This window comes from Buceros rhinoceros, unplaced genomic scaffold, assembly GCF_000710305.1.
Source record: "Buceros rhinoceros silvestris isolate BGI_N320 unplaced genomic scaffold, ASM71030v1 scaffold14180, whole genome shotgun sequence".
NCBI classification, from domain to species: Eukaryota; Metazoa; Chordata; class Aves; order Bucerotiformes; family Bucerotidae; genus Buceros; species Buceros rhinoceros.
The window spans coordinates 16,522-34,623 of NW_010389115.1; the positions used below are offsets into that span (position 1 = coordinate 16,522).

The 18,102-nt window shown below is 36.9% G+C and overlaps 1 protein-coding gene across 5 annotated transcripts; it reads right to left on the reverse strand.

The window, feature by feature from the left end:
• Positions 1–1,901: 1,901 nt before the first annotated feature.
• On the reverse strand, positions 1,902–17,681 carry ZNF644 (zinc finger protein 644). Of its 5 annotated transcripts, none has more exons than XM_010133010.1 (7): positions 17,631–17,681; positions 15,580–17,544; positions 14,583–15,138; positions 13,789–14,394; positions 11,110–11,232; positions 4,100–4,202; positions 1,902–3,602 (listed from the first exon to the last, which is right to left on the reverse strand). In XM_010133010.1, the coding sequence occupies exons 1-7, from the start codon at positions 17,679–17,681 to the stop codon at positions 3,410–3,412; spliced, it is 3,597 nt and encodes a 1,198-aa protein (XP_010131312.1). In that variant the 3' UTR covers positions 1,902–3,409. The 5 variants fall into 5 exon arrangements, with proteins under 5 accessions (XP_010131312.1, XP_010131320.1, XP_010131328.1 ...); XM_010133018.1 differs by having other exon boundaries at positions 15,580–17,455; positions 17,542–17,681; XM_010133026.1 differs by lacking the exon at positions 11,110–11,232 and having other exon boundaries at positions 15,580–17,455; positions 17,542–17,681.
• Between the last annotated feature and the right edge of the window lie 421 nt (positions 17,682–18,102).

Below are 18,102 nucleotides of genomic sequence, written 5' to 3' on the forward strand. Positions count from 1 at the left end.
ACAACCCACATGAAGCAGTATATGGCAAACAGGAGCAAATGCCCCGGCATCTTTGTGAGCCAGCATTTGTTATCCACTTGCCTCCATCGCCCATTTTCTGTGCATGCAGCCTGAACACACTGTCACTTCGCAGCAGCTACCACAGGCACTTCGAAATCGCCTTCCCAAGGTCCTGCAGAAACCTCTTTTCAAGGAATGCAAACAGAGTTTTAATTTTTAAGATGACACGGGAATATCGCTGGGACTAGGGGATATAGGCAACCATCTTACAAAATATGGGGGGTGGTCTTCTACAGTTTTCCAGGCTTCTCTAAGCATTCTGAAAATTCCTTTGTAATTTCCCAGAGGCTGCTCCTTAAAGAGACCTCTACCAGAAACCAGGGTAAGTCCAGAAACATGTAAGATTGTGATAAGGACCCAAAATGAACCAAACAAAAACCACCATGCCATTGCAACCTCTACCCTGAAGCAACCTAGCCAGTGCGAACAGACTAACACTCGTATTTGTATGTGCAATTCCGAAGTCCAGCTCTTTAGCACAGACTGCCATGGAGCCTCTCAAGCCACACATCTCAAAGTGAGATTCATATAATAAAGTGACTGATTTAATTAACTCTCCTCTACCAGATTATTTAGAATCTCTATAACTTTGGAAAGGGGGATTTATATTTCCTCGTAGGTTGTGACAGAAGAGCTGTATTTCTAAACCCAAGGAAATACAGCCCCACTTAAGCACTAAAGGCTAAAGAAAGCTTAAAGGTACTGAGTTATTTCATTTAAAAAAAAAAATTGTCCATACCAACCATATGTGCAATTAATTGAATAAGCAGAAGAGATCTAGAACTTTTGTATATGTTTCAGACTGTATTGTCAAGGATCTGAGGCAAGCAGGGCCCTCACTGCAGCGCACCCACTCGGCTGCAGCCTGCAGCCTGCCACTGAAAACTGCTGCTCCTCCTCATCACAAGAATCTCCTTTCGGAAACTCACCAGGCCTGGAGTGCCCTGATCATCAGACACGGCCTCGCACCTTAGGGTTACAGAGAGCAGCTCACTATTAGAGTTTAACGAATTAAACAGAATTAACTATCACGATGAACCTAATAGTTTTTTTGCCACTCCTAAATTCTGCACAGTATGGCTTCACCTTACAAGCATTCTTAACAATACTAGATAAATATCATTTGCACTTAATTGATTTTTTCATCTGTTAAACAGCCACAAAATATGGTGCTCTCACAAGCACCTTTTTTGGTGAGAAGGGTAAACAAGCACTCTATTAAAGCATTATACACATTCAAGGTGATTTAATAATTTCCCTTGATTCTGTTTCAACACCTTGTAAATCCTGCATATATAAAAAAAAAATCACACAATTGTACACAAATTTAGAAATTTGTTAGTCTGTATACACATCATTTATCTGCAATACACTTCAACATCCCAGTTAACTTTCCTAAAGTCTCTAAAGTATTTTTCTTCAGCCTTTAAATATACTGACATAGATTTTCCAGTTTAAAAAAATGCATTTTTTTTTTTTTTACAATAAACCTAAAGTTCTCTGTAGCAACTTGCAGAGTAAAATATCCAATACCACTAATTTAACGATAGCCTTAACAGAGCTAGGATGGCCTCGTCTCGGGACTCTGTCCCGTGCATTTTTAGCCCACCTATTTTATCAGAATGCTAATAAGCCTCGTGTGTTAACGCTGAGCTGCGTACAGACAGGAAGACATTTATTCTTATTTTCCACCGATCAAATGTAATGTGTCTGTGAACAAATCAGTTTACTGCAAGTAAATGTATTTTCACTTTAGATTGTGAGAAGATTAACCTCTAATCTCAAGCAAGACAAATCAATTTCACAAACTTAATTCACACAATGCAAATAAATGCTTCACATTATAGACATTTATATTTTCTTTAAACCTTTTTATTTAGAGATTTTTCTGGTAAGGAGATATACCATAGGAAAGCAATTTCACTGGCAGTGAGGTATGTATATACTCTACCAAAATACTCCTCTTGTTTTAACTGCTTTTAACTTTATTTACATATAAAGAAAATATCAATGCATATCCTTGGCTTAACTACAGTATCTGTTACCCTATATGAGCAAAATGAAATGTTACTTGCATACAAAATTGATTTGTAGAGGAATCTGATTTGCTTTAAACAAAAATCATGTTTTGAAGACAGTTTAAATGAACAAACACAATTTATCATGACCAAGACACCTGCACCATATTTCCATCCTCACAGCACATTTATTTCAGTAATTCTGTAAGTAGGTCCTTAGCATGAGCATAGTGTTACAGTTTTCATACATATAATCACATCCAAAACAAGCTCTAAAATTTAAGTTGTAAACATTCTCTTCATATGTAGAAACATTTCAATCTGTGTTCGAATTTCCTAAAATGATCAATCTTTTAAACAGAATTATAAATGAAAAGTCTACTCTAACCGTGTAGTGAGCAATGCTTATTAGTACATTTCTACAGTGTTAAATAAAATAGTAGAGAGGCAAACTTCTGTGAGCAAGTCAGAGTTTAAGTAAATCATCATAAAGAAACAAACTTGTTAACAAAAAGATGCTTTGTAATAAAGAAAGTTGGATTGAATCTACTATGATACAAAAACATAAGGGTAAATACGATCTTTGTTGACAAGTAGGAGGTAGCATGGATGCACCACTTTATTGTCAGTGAGAAATGCAACTGAAGTAAAGAATATTTCCTTACCACAAATTTCCAGTATTATGTACATATTTCTCTTAGAAATTTGTTTAAACAAGTTTCCCTCCACTTTTTAGTACAAAAAGCCTCAGGTGATTTAAAAAAAACACTTACACACCTAGATAGAATAGTACTAGTTGCCCTATTTGAATGAAACAGTCTCTTGAACTATGAAGTACATGATATTTAATGCCCTAAGTTGAGTAAATTGTATTAGCAGTTCTTGGTATTATACAAAACACTACATACATACAAACAAAATATAATAATATCTTATTTTACTATGTAATTCTTTTTGGAATAAAGAGAGCCTTGATTTGGGTAACACTGAAGAGAACGTGGTTTCTTTGTTTTAATAAAATCTGCCTTTTAAGTACCCATGTGCAACAATTTAAAAAATGGCTGCCATACATGTAATGGTCTTGTATTGATAGTGAACACAGTAACTGACAAAAACATAATAAACCTTAAAAACACATCTTCCACCCTATATAAAATATAAAGACTACTTACTGTAACTGTTATAAGTATTCAATTTATTTTGATGTTACTGTAATCCACTTCTATTTTTCTGTCTTTAGCATTTATAAACATAATTTAGTGTAGCAATTTATTTTAAAAAATGACAATTTCAAATTTACATCCAATTAAAACTGAAAAAGTTTCCTTGTTCTATGATGCTGCTTCTGCCATCAGTAAAGAAAATGAAGTTTCAGTAATTGAAGCAGGCTTTTTAAGTAGTGATGTGACTTCAACCATGCCAGCTCCAGTCCGTGGAAGATTTGCGTTGACAATGTGTCGCTGCAAGTGCTTTATCCAGTCTTCTTGAACAGACAAAGGTCCACGAAAGACCAGACCACAAAACCTATGCAAATATTAAAATTATTCCATCAAGATATATCTAGTTCTACTGAAAAAATACAAAATACAGGCATTAACTGCAAAAGTCTTAATCTTCTTGAAGTTTGTTTCTATATATTTTAGCTGAAAACCTTAATAACTGAGTTCATTTATAGTAACTGCGAACGCAAAACCCCTGCAGCTTACACAACTTACACTCTTACATTTCTAATACTAGCAATAACAACCTGTTGTTCTTACATAAGGTTTCTTAAGGACAGAATATAACTCAGACATGACCAATAAGATTTTTGCTAGAGAAGCAGCTGGCAATAATAATACCTGAACATGACTGATTCAAGTCTTCTTGTTTAAATTAACGAAAACAGGCACCTGCTCCCCTCCCCTTAGTATTCAATTTAATCGCAAACACATTTACAGGATACAATTTTAAATCTTTTTATGACTAAAATAAGCAAGCTCTTAAGAACGTCTTCTTTCAGTTAAAATAACCCTATGTACCTGCATCTGAGTATGTAAACTTCATCAGCACTATGAGGTAATGGCAGCATTTTTTTCTTGCTTCCAGATCTTGACCTTGACTTCTTTTGTTTACAGTCTAAAGCTATGAAGAGAGAAATTTCCATATGTGAAAGCGATAATTCATTGAGTGTTAACCAGAGATATTTAGTAAGCATCTCCTACAGCAGTAATGAAAAGACATCTACCTTCTTGTTATTCAACATTTAACAAAAACGTAAATCCAAAACAATTACAGTGTGCTCTAAGAAATTTATTGGCAAAACATATGAAGCTATTTTTTTAGTTTAGCAAAGTGCTTGTTCTTCAAGAGACTAGATAATTGACATCCAGCATTAAACTGTTGTTTTACTATTAGCAAGCACCTACTAACCTATTGCAGAATTTTACAAAAGCAAAGCACCTTGGAAATTCCCTTTCATTCGTATCACTGTCACAATCACGGAACTTGTTTTGTAGTTCACGTACCATCGTAAGACCACTCAAGTTCAACCAAGTCACAACTTCACAAAGCTGTAGCTTTCAGCTAGTACAATCAAGAATTTCTAGTTTGAATAAAACACCTGCCATTTGTTTTCAACATAAAGCAGAAGTTTGTCCTTTTATTCTAAGAATGTCAAATGAAGCTTCCCCCTCACTCCTGCCTGAATTCTAATGCATCTTACAAAAACTACGTATTAATCCTTGGCAGCAGGAGCTGGTATTAGGACAATCAACAGGGATGGGAAAGCCGCTCTTAAAACTCAGTCTAAGCACTTGAAACTACGTATGAAAATAATGTGCGTGAACAGGAAATGCATAGCAAACGGGTTCAGTTAGCATTGAGGTCTGTACCTCCCATAAAAAGATGCAATAGGAACCTGTAACAAAACCTGGAGATTCTAAGAAGCAGCTGAAGTTGTAGGATGAGGGTATTAAACTGAGTTAACATTGTTATGATGAAAATAGCTGATAAAGCTCAAGAAAAAAGAAGACTGGTCGACCTGAGAAGTGTATCCAGCTACACTCTATTCCAAAACAGAAGATACCAACACTAACTCCACAGAAACCTGAAAGTGGAATTCTTGACACCAGAAAGGCATAATGCTCTGCTACTGAACAATAACATTGAAAAAATTGTTACACTTGTCTAAGTTTTGTCTCCTGTAATATAAAAAAGAAGAATAAACCCCTTAGTATTCTGAAGCATAAGACATCATCTGGCGAGGCAATATATGCTGATTTAAAGAACACGCAGTCTTGATTGTACCCTTCATTTTTCTTACGTCCTCCAAACGAGCATCTCTCAAGCTTTTACTCTGTAGCCAAACTTTTAACTTGCAGATACACCAGATATTTCGTAGTTCTATTCAAAGATTAAAAGATTCCTACAGAATCTAGAAAAATTAGAACAAACTTTTGAGGTTTGAAGGTACCAGAGGACTAATCAAACAAGTAGAAAGATACCAACCAAAAGAGACTTCCTCAGACCCTGGGTCAAGCCATCATTAGGGAGATGAGGCTCAACAGCACATTTTTGGATAGGAACAATGAAAGCAATCTGTATATAAAGGTAGCGACCCAAGGTGGCGGGTGAGAGGCAGATAGAAATGGCCAAGACAACTTATGGAAAAGTGAATACGTAAGGGGTTCTTAATGCTTTATGGTCTAATCAAAAGCATATTCTTTGTACAATTAGGAAGGAAAAAAGCTAACTACCTTTTGGTCTGTAGGAACTATGAAGTAGTATAAATATTTTACATACCACAACATCAGTAACAACACCACCAGAAATGTAAGCAAATAAAATACTGACACCCAGACACTTTTTCTCTGAAGACAACTACCTGCACGAGAGTCAACTTCTCTGAAGCAGTTATTACAGCAAAGCTTTACAGAACATCATGGGAAGGACGGAAACAGAAGTCAGTATTATCCGAATGCAAACACTGATCCATGAGTTGCATCTGATGTCAGTTAGTCAGTGTCAGTTGGTATGAGTCCAAAAAAAAAAAAAGGCAGTAAACAGCAGGCTCCTTCTAGAGAAGCTTACATACGTTATTTCCCTCACATTGGCAAACTTAAGACATTCATTCCCATCAGGAAATTTGATTCTACTCACACACATTTGAAGCATTTTCAGGGAGCTTTCACTTTCTTAGTAAACCTGAATTGGTCCTCTGCAGAGTCCCTGAAACCTAATGGTTTTGTGTGTGTAATCTAAGAAAAAATCCCTCTGAACTACTGTGCAATCAAGCAGACTGCAACACAAACAGAAACTGCCATAATATACCAGGAGAGGTACTTTCTACTTCCTTGAAAGGTACCTTTTCCAAGAACAAGAAAACAAGGAAAACAAAAGAATGGGTACAACGGAGGCTCTACATGGAGAAATTACAAAACAAAGAACAGAAAATATCACAGTAGAAGACATCAAGAAAAAAATTCAGATCACTCAGTGCATTCTCAGAGTATCTTAGCTGAGATTGGAGGTAGTTTTGCCCAATCAAGAAGCTGTTACAAAACATAAAATACTAAGAATATGAAAATTTTGTTCTGCAATGGGTATTTTTTTGTCCCCTTTGTCTTTTGACCTAGTGAACAGATTCCTTCACATTTTAGGGGGCACAAAGCAGTGCAAGTACATTTTGAAGTTAAACCAATGAAGCAGGAAAATAAATGGAAAAAGAGTAACATCTGGGTATAGATGATTGAAAAATCATAATTCCAACACCAATTATCAGAGATCAGTAACTGTCACAATAATTTAATTTGTCTATCCAGAAGATAACGACTTTAAAATGTCACATGCACCCACTTAAGTACACTGTTGATATGACACGCTTGCAAGCATCAAGTCAGTCACACCACTGCCTTATCAATAAGAAACCTTAGCCGTGTTCTGACCAAAAACTCACTGTTCCTCCAATGCCTTTACTGTAACAAAGCATGGCCTCCTCAAGAAAGCCTGTTATTAGCACTTTTGGGAAGAGACCATGGATAATCTAGCTCTGGTAAGCTGCACTGAAATTGCAGCAAATTGCCAGACCCACGCAGGAACTCTCTACCATTAACACCTACTTTGTGGCTATCAGAGCTCCCAAACTACCATTCTTCAAAAAGGCCAAATTCTTTTTCCAGGAAGCCTCCTTCTTGCAAGTTTGGCCACTTGGTGTTTCCTAGCTGCTATTCCAAACACTTTCTGAAAACAACCACTTACACCATCCAACCTCTGATACAGCAGGTCAGGGAAACAACCCAGTTAAAACAAAAGAAAATCAAACTTCAGAACAATCTCCTTGAGGCTCTCACGCAATTAGAGGTCCTTCATGCCATGACACTTGGTCTGAGGTTCAAAATTAAAGTGCATCTATGCTAATTTGCATGCTCCACTTCTCGATACTCCACAACATGGAACACTTCTCATTTCAGGAAGACTGAAGCTGGGTCTTTATTCAGACTTCATTACTTGTGTCATAGTAAGCTAACATGAGCTGAGTAACTGCACACATAAATGGATCTAATTAACCACTTAAAATCATTACCAAATAAAACCTAAAAAATAATGAACTACCTTTGTTGTACATTTATTCACTAGTTTTTCCAATTCAATCACTTGCTATCTATCCTCATCATTACTGCACAGTAAAATGCATTAAAGAAACCCTTCCGGTAACATGCTCTCTGAAGGATTTCATACGATACTGAAAAATCAGATCACGCTGCTTGATTGGTTTATTCTGTGTTGTTACAGTTATAAGACACGCAAAGCCAGCTGACATCAGATTTCTGCTGTAGCTGCATATGCTTCCGTAGTAAACTTCCCAAAACCACGGTTTTGATAAAGCAATATTAGAAATTATTTGGAAGCGCAGTGGCTACATGACGGGACTCATACTGCCAGCTCAAAGACCAGACTCCTTGCTTCTGAAAAAGCAGTCTCCATCTACAGCAGCAAAGACCAAAGAGTGGTGATTCCCGGAAGACAAAAGCTGGTAAGAAAAGACTGAGCATGCAAAAAGAGTCCACAAAGAGAGGATGCAAAAAGCCAGAGTGCAAGAGAAGATGAAGAGACTTTGAGGGGGAAAGAGAGGCCTAGAGAGAAGAAAAGTAAGGAAGCTGGCTATAACTGTACGAAGAAAAACAAGATACATTTTGAAGATTTTGTGTAGGTCTGTCCAATGCTCTAAACATAATAAGGAAAAAGAAACAAGCTTGCCACATGCTCTGAAAACCACCAATGCATTGCTATTAACACTATAAAAGAGAATCAGCATCTACACGCAATGAGTGAATCAAATCATTACATTGTTCAAACCATGACTGCACAATAACAAAAAAAACCCTGATGTCCCGTTGGACATCTGACGACCATCACTCAAGCACTAATACAAAGGAAAGTAACTATCGAAACGAACCCAGACAGCTGCTATACAGTGAGTCCATAGTGAGTAACTATAGGCACAAATTCAGTTTAATAAACTCTAACCTTGAACAGCCAACGATCTAGAACGTTTCACTTCTAGGATGTTTTTCTTGAGTGCATTCTCAAAATTTACCATTTTGCTGTACTGTGTCTATTATACTGCTAAAACTGTCAAGTTGCATTTGAAGGAAAAAAAATAGGGTAAGATTTAACTAAATGTGATCAGATTACTGACTCTGAAGAAGTCATCTAGGGCTTCTGCTAGAAAAGCAGTACAGTAACAGCCAATACCAAAAGCATCTGGGAGCAAACTGAAAAACTGAGTAGAAAACTAGTATATAAGCTAACACAGTGCTAGGGAAGGTCTCACCTTAGTGACATGCTAAGATTACTGTATTTCTCTTACTAAACAGTAATGCCAGAACAATTGCCAAATAAAAGAATTACAGCATTTATGCTTACACATAATTATTTAATTACAGCAAGAAACCAAGACAAATATTCAACCAAAATGATTTCTTTTCAGCAGTTATGTTTACTTTAGAAGACATAAGAAAGGCTTCGTGAAAACAGAAGGGACCTGTACAAATGTATCCTTGTTGTCTCCATACAGGTTCCAGGCTGAAGCCAAGCTGAAGACATCTTGAAATGGCTCTCAACTGCAACCATTTTTTAATTAAAATACCCAAGATGTCCCCAAGAGCAACACTCATGCTAAAGTCTAAAAAAACCCCAGTGTGTGCTAGTGACTCTTGTATTAAAATCATTATCTTCTATTATAAAGTGGAGTATCAAATAAAACCACCATTTAAAAGCATGTTTTCTGGTTGACAAGCCTTGCACCAAGCTTGCTCCAATGAAAAAGTCAATGAGCAAAGTTTACAAACTCTAAAGAGTTACAACAGTTTCAATGGTCATGACTAGGTTAATACAAATACACACTGTTTGCATAATGCTGTATCTAGAACTTATCCTCTCTTAGTCATTGGTTTCAGCGAAAGACTTTTACCCCCATGGCACAGGCCATTTATCTGGCTCAGACCCAGCTTCTGAAATAAAAATATTTTTTAAAAAGTTGTGTTTCTTTTTTTCTTTTTTTTTTTTCTTAAACTTTGTTTCTAACCTCATTTTGTAACCACACTAATTTTAAACAAACTTCCAGGTCCAATGATACAAGACCTGGGAGTTTTCTTTCAGTGCTTTTAAATAAAGTGACAACTGTTCTGATGAGTATGCTACTACTTCACCAACAAAATACATTCTTAAAGAAAACAAAAAACCCTGAAAACACCACAACAAGCTACCTTCACTTTTCTCATTTCGCGAAAGGGAAGCTCAGGTACAAGGAGCTTGTCTGGGATCCAGGCTCTGTGTGCTGTTCGCTACAGTGTCTCCTCCATTGAATTGCTGTTGATTTCAACAGGCAATTTAAGTAGATAGATATTGAAAAATATTTCACCAGTAGGAATATAAATGAAGTAACTTACCACGGGGCTAACATGGAACCACAGCAGTGGTAAAGGAAGTCCACTATCATCACCTTTCTACTGAGTAAATACGAAAACTTTCAGAATCACTAACTAAAGGTATACACTCCTATTCATCAGATATTATTGCATCTGCTGACTTCCTTCTAAATCTACTTCATTATAGCAGTATAACATAAGACCTGGCAGCCACAGGCCGTGTTTGTAAAAATATTTCTTTTAGCCTTCTGCAGAGAAGGCCTGAATCTCCGTTTATTTGTCATTCTTAGCATAACTAACTACATCTGCAGATAGGATTATTCATTTTTCCAAAGCATTATGTAAAAGTCTGTGCTTGTTGACACAGAAACCTGATGGTCGCCCTTCTTAATTACTGAATATTCCAGACTTCATAGCTCCAAATTTTCTTCGCTACATTCCATCTCTGCTCCCCAATTTGCTGTTGATCATACAAAGTCCCACTAATCTCAACAATAATACAAGTAAACTCACAAATTGCCTACAGCCAAACAAACTGCCAGTCTCTGGAAATGAGTCAAAATATGGACTATTAGAGGAATTTCAAAATGAAGTGTGTTTCAACAACAACAAAAAAATCCCCAGTAATAGCAGTGCCAAATGCTGTACTATACTCACTCTATGTCAGACCAGGTAGTTTTTGGGTTGTGAGCCAAACAAGAAATGAAATCAACTACATTATATGTACTAGAATACAAAAATTACTTGTTGGTTTGCTGTTGGTTTGGGGGTTTTTTTCCCCTCTCATTTTTGAGGTACTTTTCAATACTTCATTAGAAGGCCAACTAGCTGGTTTGGAAGTTACGATATTGTAGGAGAACGAATTTAAGCGATCATCTCTTAGTTTTGCTTACATACCTTAAGTGTTGGATCCAAAATAAATGAGTAAGAATGAAAATCAGACATGAGAGTGGACAACAGCAACATACCTCTTCTTAACAAGTTGCTGAAGTTTTATGGCAAATAAACTGTTTACCAGCAGAAGCTTCAAAATTATTTTGAATTAACATATGCTTTTGTCCAGTCTGATGAGGAAAATGTATCATAGACAGACTTGCTTTTACATCTGTAACAAAACATACCTGTCCCAGTCAAAAGTCCAGCACTCTTCTTTCGTGCATAAGCGCGTAAGTGGTTGGACAGGCTAACAGCACTTGTAAACGTCGTATTGCAATGCACACACGTTCTAAGCTTCACAGGCATACCTATCATTCAAAAGAAAACTATAATCCAGTTCTCTCTTCAAAAAAATGAAATTCTCAAAAGCTTTGTAAAAAGTTTTCTGCAATAAAGATGGTTTAAAATATATTCACTGCATTGACGCAATTGTTTTAGTATATTAGAAGGATCCAAGTTAACTGTTATTAGTTTTCCATGTAGTGCTTTAAGCCAAACCATGTTATTTGAAAAAGAACAGAAAGGAGGCAATCTTGAACCCATTAGGCTAACTCTGCATTTAATACCTACTATCAAGATCCTACAGACCTCCACATCATGAAGCTCTAATTCCAAAATACAATCCTGCAATTTGAATAGCACAATTCTGTTGAGAAATTTCAGAGCTTGCAACATTTCCAATAAAGAAAATTTAAAAGTCTAGTTGACAAAGTGATAATTAGAAGTGTTTTACCCGTACGACTGAAGAGCTCAATACTAAATTAGGCTGCTGTTGAAGGCTCAGAGAAAAAGGTGGTAAAACACACCACTGAACAGCTGTTAGACAAAACATTTTGTTCAGTGCATTTTCTGTTCATTACTCTAGATGTACAATCAATAATGGAAGTTAATGATTTGAAGTTTTTTGCTAAAATCTTTGTGCTAAATCAATGATCAACAAAGCAACATGCTATTTATCACAGGAAAACAGTGAAACAATACTGAACTCCTCACTTACCAGACAAAGAAACCATTATAACTTATCCCCTGCACAACTTCACCATAATGCTTCTCCCTTCATTTCACCAAAGATTTATTGTTTTGGTCAACTGATATTTCAAATTATCTACTGATAATTTATTAGAAGAATATGTAAAAAAGCTAAAACTACTCAACTGGAAAGCCTCAGTTTACAGGAAAGAGAGAATCCTATTCTCCAGAAGACATGCTGTTTTTTCAGGCAAGTTACAGAACAACCACCCAAAAGGTTGGTAACAACCTTTTTTAAAACTAAAACCGCAATTAGAAACATTTGCCTTTTTAGGAAAACCAGAAGAATTTCAACTTGATGTTAAATATTTTCATATTAACTAAACTGGCACAGTGCGTTAGTTGTCAAAATCTGTTACCTCAGTCACAGGTAATTATAGGGCCCCGTTCATAACTGTTAGTACTATGCAAGCATATGTTTATTTTTACCTGGTTGCTCATCACAACCAAACAAGTGCTACCTAGTACTCAGCGGTAAATATTAAACAGAAAGCAAGACACAGCATCAGGTTTGGCAAGCTATTCCTTTAGCATTGTTTTTCAAATCATTAAGCCTGTCAAAGATACGTTTCCTTTATTAAGCAATCTCCTGTCTTAAAGGACAACCACAGACATCTAGAAGATATTAAATGCAATTCTGTTCCACCTCTACTATGTCATTTTAGAAAGCCACTTTTGTTAAGAAAATGTTTGCCATACTTTTGTAGTCCCTTAAAAGAACACCTGAGCACATAGGATTGTTGGTTTTTTGTTTAAAGGAAGACAAGAATATAGCTGAAAAAGCACTAGGCACTGCCAGTTTTACTAACCTGCACTGGCTAATAACAAGAAAACCAACAGAACCCTAAAAAAAGTCAGGGGTATAAAACCAAGATCCTGCTCCTCCATCTAAAGAATCTTGCAGCACTGTAAGGTGGTGTCCAAACAAGAAACAGGTAGATGCAAGCTCTACATACAGATTAAAAAGGATGTTGTAAGAATTCCCCAAGAGCAAAAATAACTCTTATGTGACGAACACCACTCTAAAACCCTGCTCTATTAGTATACAGAGCATCTAGGAAGTTGATTATAGAATTGTTTCATTAGCACAATTCTCAGGGGAGGGGCAATCTCTGTCCGTATCAGTCAGGGGCTGTGAATTAGGAATCTGCTGGCTACAACTGCGTTCCAACAAAGCTCGAACAGAAAAGGTCTTCACTCTGGACAGACAGGCCCTAAGCAAGCATCAGTTTCTCACAGCAGCCACAATTTTGAAACAAACAACAAAAATCAATCTATGTTTTAAGAGTATGTTTGCCTGGAATCCACAAGATTAGTTTACCATGATTCACCAATTTGGAATATTATGCATTTATATTGGTATCAACAGTTCTGTTAGTTTGAGCAAATGCTGCTTTGCACAGACCTCAAAGATTTAAATGTAGTATCCAAACCAGCCGTTTTAATGCCCACAAACAGGGATACAAGCCCGAACATTTCAGAACTGCTGGTCTACCAAATATGCATGGGCACTTGAACTTGTTATTGCAGGATGTGTCTTCTTCCTTACTGAGGCTCATTTTGTGTCCGCTTTGAATTTGTATGCCCAGCCATATGCAGAACAGGAACTACATTCCATGCAAAACCCCCTCAGTACTGTCCAGGGCTTTTGTCACTTTAGGAAAAACATGTCAGAAAAATTTGCTGTGCTACCTTTTGCAGTCAGTGTCCCCTGGAAATGAAATGAGAATTAAATGAACAGAATCCAAAATAAAACGCTCTTTCACTTGTACATTTTCTACGAATTAAAGAATTCTTTGGAAATGTTGTCAAGATAGCTAGAAACACCCTCTTACCTGACTGCATAGTCAAGTCCATCTTTTGTGGCTGATACATCAACGGACTGTCTTCATTTAATGGAAGAACACATTTCTGAACAAACCTCTTTCTTGCAGTTTGATTATGAATCTTCTGAGGAGAAATAGCAGGATTCCTTTCCTCTCCTAACCTTTTATTTTTCAGGAGTTCTATCAGTGTAAGTGACTGATTTTTTTTTTCATCATGTAGTACTGCTTTTGTTTCATCACATTCGTTTAGGAAACTCAGCCCTTCTTCCTCCGATGCAGACACAGATGTATCTTCAGTCTTTAGGCCATTATGGTATGCTTCAAGAGGTATAACATTCTGAGACAAAAAGTCATCATTTGATGCAAACTTCTGAGCAACAAACGGTCTGGGAATAATGCGGCGACTGTTCAAAGCCTTTAGGATTTTTTCATACTTCTCTTCATTTTGCATCATCTCATTCAGAACACAGATTGGAGACTTGTGGGCATCCCACTTGGTTTTGCCAAGCCTCTTCAGGTGTCCTCGCACGTGATTAGACAATCCGATTTTAGTATCGAACCAGCCTCCACAGAGCTGACATGTATGTTCAGAGGAAGTTTCAGACTTCTCAATCGCTGCAAAGAAAATAATTATCATCTTTTTGACAATTATATACAGCTAAATATTACAATAGCATATCACAAGGACAAGAAGTGAGGCTTCACAAGATAAAGCGAGTCTTGTTTGGTGCTCAATAAATCCCTTTGCCCCTTTTACTTTATACCCAAGTTAGAAAAAACAAACTAAAAAACAAACCCCTTACCTTTTCTAACACGTTTAACAGGAGTTCCTGTTCCAGTTCTTTTAAAATGTTGCATTTTGTCACTTGTTGCTATCTGTTCTGGTGAAACAACATGACGGGCTTCATAGCTTAGTCCAGCTCTGTGAAGATGTCCTCTGACGTGATTGGACAATCCAACACCTGTTTCGAAAGTTGCTGGACAGTATGGGCATGACTTCTTTTCAAGCGACAAATCAGTCCAATGGAAAACTGAATTATGCTTTGGCAATGATGATCCTACATTTTCTAAATTCTGAGGATCATGCAAATCATGCAGGAAGTTACTACCCTCAGCATCTTCATAATACTCAAAATAAAAGCCATCATTTTGCTCATAACTAAGTGACGATTTATCACCAGCTTCATGATCTTCCATTTTACCTTTGAATATGGGGAATAGGTTTACATGCTCCTGATTAATATCACTGTAAGATTCATCCTCCACAGATTGTGTAGTGTAATCACACAGTTCAACATTATCCCATGAACTTTCATCCTCCGTTTCATAGCTGTCTTTTTTTTCAGCAGAGTTAAGTTTCTGTAAAACAACAACAGTCATTTTATGCAGAAAATCTGGATAGCAATCCAAATAATCTCCTGTCACAGAGCCTTCCCTCTTGGAATCTTTAACCACTCTTTTTACAGCTACATGCCTACGATCTTTACAGCCTTCTGCCCTTTTGCAATCAAGATTATTTGAATCCATGACAAAACAAGCATTACGAGGACTACTTGATGCAGAAAATAAACGTAAAGAACTCACAGAGTCGGACTCTCCCTTTTTTAAGTGCAAAGGATAAGAGCCACTAGATTTTTTAATCATCCTGTAGTTTCCATATTTGTGTCTATAGAAATAATTACTGTTTGTTTTGACACTAGCTTTCTGCTTTGCTGCTTGATGAAAATATTTAGGTTTCTGGTCAATGCTATTTCTAATCAAAAAGGTCTTGTTTGTAGAATTTAGATTGCATACACTTACAGATGACTGTGAAACGGTTTTCCGAGCCTTCTGTATCCTGTAGGGTCTCTTGTGAAGTTTTGCGAAGCTACTGGACTGTGAAGCAGAGCCAAATGATCTTTTTACATCCTGTTTTAAAACAGAGTTCTTTGGAAAAGTAGAAGATTGTTTCATCAACTGTTTCGTCCTGCTTCCAAAATCTAAAGAGTCTTCTATTATGCTGCCTTTTCTTTTTTCTAGTCTAAAATGGCTACCAAAGGGATCAATGCATGATGCTGGGTGCAAATATTCCATGTGTTTTTTTAAAATGCTTCTAGCTGAAGTAGTAAATGGACATATTTTACACATGTATGTCGATGACTTTTTTGAGGATCCTAAATATGAATCTTTCAAGGATGCCTTTTTCTGTGTTTTTCTCTGGGACAAGTCGCTACTGATAATTGAACATTTGACTACCGCTCCATGAGCAATCCCTCGATGGCATTCCAGTTCATTTTCTGTCACAGCCATGAAATTGCATTCCTCACAGCAATAGTATCTTTTGTCTTTTTCATGGGTCTTAGCATGCTGCACAAATGTTTTGGGACAATTGGTACCAAATACACACTGTGGACACTGCAACCGTGCACTCCTACCCTCATCCTGAAGTTCTTTCAGTTCACGGATTTCTTCCATCAGTTTCTGCCTTCTTTCCTGGTGAATTATCATATGTTTAAGTAGCGAATTACGGTCTCGAAATGTCCTTCCGCATTCCCTACATGCATAGGGCCTGGGGACATTGAGATGTCGGAAATGACTGTTCCCATCTAAATGGTACATCATATGTCTATGCAGATGTTTCTTCTCCCTAAAATTCACATTGCACTTTGTACAGGGATAAAATGACGGTTCATCAGTACTGAAAGTAGATGGCGATTCAGAATCATTCTCTTCACATTTGTTTTTTAAAGTATTGGAAAGAAAAGTGCTAGTGTGAACAGGAGAAGTATCTTCTGCACAGTTACCAGTGGGACTATAAATGAGCTGCTGGATAGCATCGACAGCTTCCAGCTCTTCATCTGTGGATTCAGGCTTTATTTTACTCAGTGAATATTTCTGTGGTTCTACTATTTGAAGCTCCTCATTCTGCTCTAAGAAATCAACATTTAATAGCTTTGATTTACTAGGAATACAACTGGTATCACCAAAACAGTCTTCGGTATAGCGTGTTATTTTACTAACGTCCATTTTCCTTTTTCGCTTTTTTTCTAAGCCTGCTTTACAGTGAATGGGAGACTTCTCTATTGTTTCGTCATTTGTCATAAGAAACTGTATAAACTCTTTTTGTGGATCCCAGCTGGGATCACATCCTGATCTGAAGCCACCTGTACCTGAGGAAATGCCTGTTAATGTATCGACACAATCATCTTTTACTAGTACATTTTTATCATCCTCACAAATTTCTACTTGGCCTACTAAAGTGCTATCTACACTATTTCCTACTGATTTCTGTGAATCACAACCAATTGAAGCAGAGGTAGGTAGATTTTTAATGGAATGAGTCAGGTTCTTAGCATGTGCTACATCAGGTAACAAAAATAAAACTTGGTGCTGATTTGATTTCTGCGTTGTACTCTTTGCAGGCAGCTGAAGATCATGAACCACTGTCAAAGTTGAGCAGGAATCTGTGTGATGACCTACAGGCTGTCCAGTGGTTAATGAAACACTGCCTTTATTCATAATGGAAGTCTTAGTTGAGGCGGAGTGTGAAACTGGTCCATTAACAGCAGTTCCTCTAGACAAGATGAAGTTTTCACTAGAAACAGTAGGAGCACCAGTGTGTATAAATAGAGAAGTCTGGCCTCCACTTAAGGCTTTTTCAGATCTGTCCCTTGATAGCTCTTCAGGTAAAGTCAATGTACTGTTCTTCTGAAATGACGTGTCGCTCTCTTGTGGTTTAGGAACGCCACCATCTTCCTCAGATATGAAGTTGGTAAAGTCAATGTACTGTTCTTCTGAAATGACGTGTCGCTCTCTTGTGGTTTAGGAACGCCACCATCTTCCTCAGATATGAAGTTATCATCACATAGAACTTCTTCTTCTTTAGCACCAGTGACTTCTGTATTTATCTCTAAATCATCCATATTGCTGGTGTGTCCATTAAGTACATTTATACTAAAAAACAGACAGGAAAAGAATCAGGCAATCACAGAAATAAACAACAGCAATTTTAATTTACAGTTTTCTTCAGGATCACCCATTTTCAGACTGTAATCTAAAAACATGAACTTGTTAAAATGTGTTTTTTTTAATTTAGGATATCCAAGACATATTAAAAATTTACCAGTGAAGCACTTAAATTCTGATTTTTTGCTACGCTATATTAATAACCACACAGCAAACTGCCCAGTATCCCACTTCAAATAAGCCTGAACAACTACATACAAGCAAGATGGGGGCAATGAAATTGTCAAGAATTGTACAAATACATTCTACATAAACATAAACACAGAGTTTTAGTTGTTTGAGAAGTAAAACAAGTTAGGAGTAAAGGCTGCCAAGACA

Bases quoted from the DNA above. Each gene is read 5' to 3' on its own strand.
- ZNF644 (XM_010133003.1), bottom strand. From the start codon at position 17,681: ATGGATGATTTAGAGATAAATACAGAAGTCACTGGTGCTAAAGAAGAA. The intron at 17,456-17,541 runs ATTGACTTTACC...GAAGAACAGTAC, and splicing joins TCATTTCAGAAGAACAGTAC to ATTGACTTTACCTGAAGAGC. The intron at 14,395-14,582 runs GTAAGGGGTTTG...TTTTCTTTGCAG, and splicing joins TGTTAAACGTGTTAGAAAAG to CGATTGAGAAGTCTGAAACT.